We start from the raw sequence: 1735 nt of genomic DNA on the forward strand, positions 1-1735 counted from the left end.
TCCGTATGTATTAGACGGTTGTTGGTGGGTAATGCTTGGCTTGACTTTCTATTCTACAACTTTGATGCACGTAAGTACATTTTCTTTTTTACTATTATCAATATGGATTAGTAGTATATCCACAATTCAATAGTTAAGTGTTAATTTTAAATTTGTCTAGGTGTATGCATCGTCTCGTATCTCAAGAAATAGATCGAAAGTGTTTGGGATTTTGGACCCGGTATGCTTGGATTTTGATCCAAAAGATCATAGTACTAAAACTAAAGTTCGGGAACACATACAAACTAGGTTGTGTGATTTGAACAAAGTGTGTTACTTAGCACCATATCTATTTAAGTAAGTATATATTTAAATTAATATTTTTCTTATTTATCTTTGATAGCTTAAACCTTAATAATTGTTCTTCTATGTGTGCAGAGGACACTGGCAATTAATAATTATTTGTCCCAAGGACAATAGTTTAGTTGTCCTTTGTTCAATGCACCAAGATCTTAATGAAGCAATGATTAAGATTGTTTCAAAGTAAGTGTATATTTTACGTTGTATTTGATATATTACTTCCTACAACACTAAAATGTATAACTTTGATGATTTTTTTAATTTGGTTAACACGAGCTTTAGAGGTTCATTAACTTGCTCGGGGCAATAGAAAGAAGGCTAAATGGTTTCGTCCCAAAGTAAGTATGGTGTAGATTCTGTCATTTTTTTACGTTAACAAATGAAATTTGTTTTTTTTTTATATGAACTAATCACTATATAAAAATGGCCATTCATTTGTAGCCAAGAAAGCAACCTAATGGCAATGATTGTGGATACTATGTGATGAAGAATATGCTAGATATCATCTCTGCTAATATTACTAAGTCTTGGATGGAGGTATTTTAATTTTATGATAACATGTTTATACTATATGTATTACCAAATATAAACATATCCTTATTAATATTAATTACTTATATTAACCTACACATTGTAGGTATTCAATGATCCGGCGACATTAACCGAAGATGACTTGTATGATTTACGAAACCAATGGGCAACTTGTTTTCTTGACTTGTATAACGCTTAGGATTTACATGGTATGTTTCAAAGCCAATCTCATAATTTGTCATTTGTAGAGAGAGTAGAATTTTGAACGGACTTGTATCTGTCTTAATGTGTGGTGGTTTTGGTGTGTCAAGTGCGTTTCGCGGTTGAGATAACTTTTTCAATTGATTTTGTTTTTTGTTGCTGAAAATTGATTATGATGTGGCTGAAATGGGACATTGCCGATGAGATGAGATGCTTTTTGCGAGCTGAAGTTTAGCGTATTTACAATGATGATTCTCGTGGATTTTTTTTTGTTTGAAATTTCTGCCTAAAGTTGTTTTATTGGATTATTTTACGGCTATATTGTATTCATATGCCTCTTTTATAGATTGGAATATTGACGTGGAAAATTGAGGATTGATTATGTAATATCCAATTAGATAATATAACTTTTTTTTGCATTAAAATTATACATAATTTGTTTTCATTTTATTACTATAAAAAAAAAGAGCAGGGGTCAAGCTTATTTGATAAGCCATTTAAAAAAAAATTAGAAAAAAATTTATTTCACTATAGTGATATTGAAAACTCGATGTGAAATATACACATTTGGCTTCGGTGCCCATCGTATAACCGATGTGAAAATTGCGGGGTTAAATTTCAAAGTGTGTCTATTACATCGGTGCAAGTGGACCTGATGTAGAAA

The 1735-nt window shown here is 30.9% G+C and overlaps 1 protein-coding gene across 1 annotated transcript; it reads left to right on the top strand.

Annotated features, from left to right (window-relative positions):
* The first annotated feature begins 638 nt into the window (after nt 1–638).
* Nucleotides 639–1478, top strand: LOC146899368 (uncharacterized). Its single transcript, XM_085733727.1, has 3 exons — nt 639–677; nt 781–876; nt 977–1478. Exons 2-3 carry the CDS (start codon nt 823–825, stop codon nt 1067–1069), a joined length of 147 nt encoding a protein of 48 aa, XP_085589853.1. The 5' UTR covers nt 639–677; nt 781–822; the 3' UTR covers nt 1070–1478.
* Nucleotides 1479–1735: the final 257 nt, after the last annotated feature.

This window comes from Medicago sativa, chromosome 8, assembly GCF_051527215.1.
Source record: "Medicago sativa cultivar Bolivia chromosome 8, Bolivia_mono, whole genome shotgun sequence".
Classification (NCBI taxonomy): Eukaryota; Viridiplantae; Streptophyta; class Magnoliopsida; order Fabales; family Fabaceae; genus Medicago; species Medicago sativa.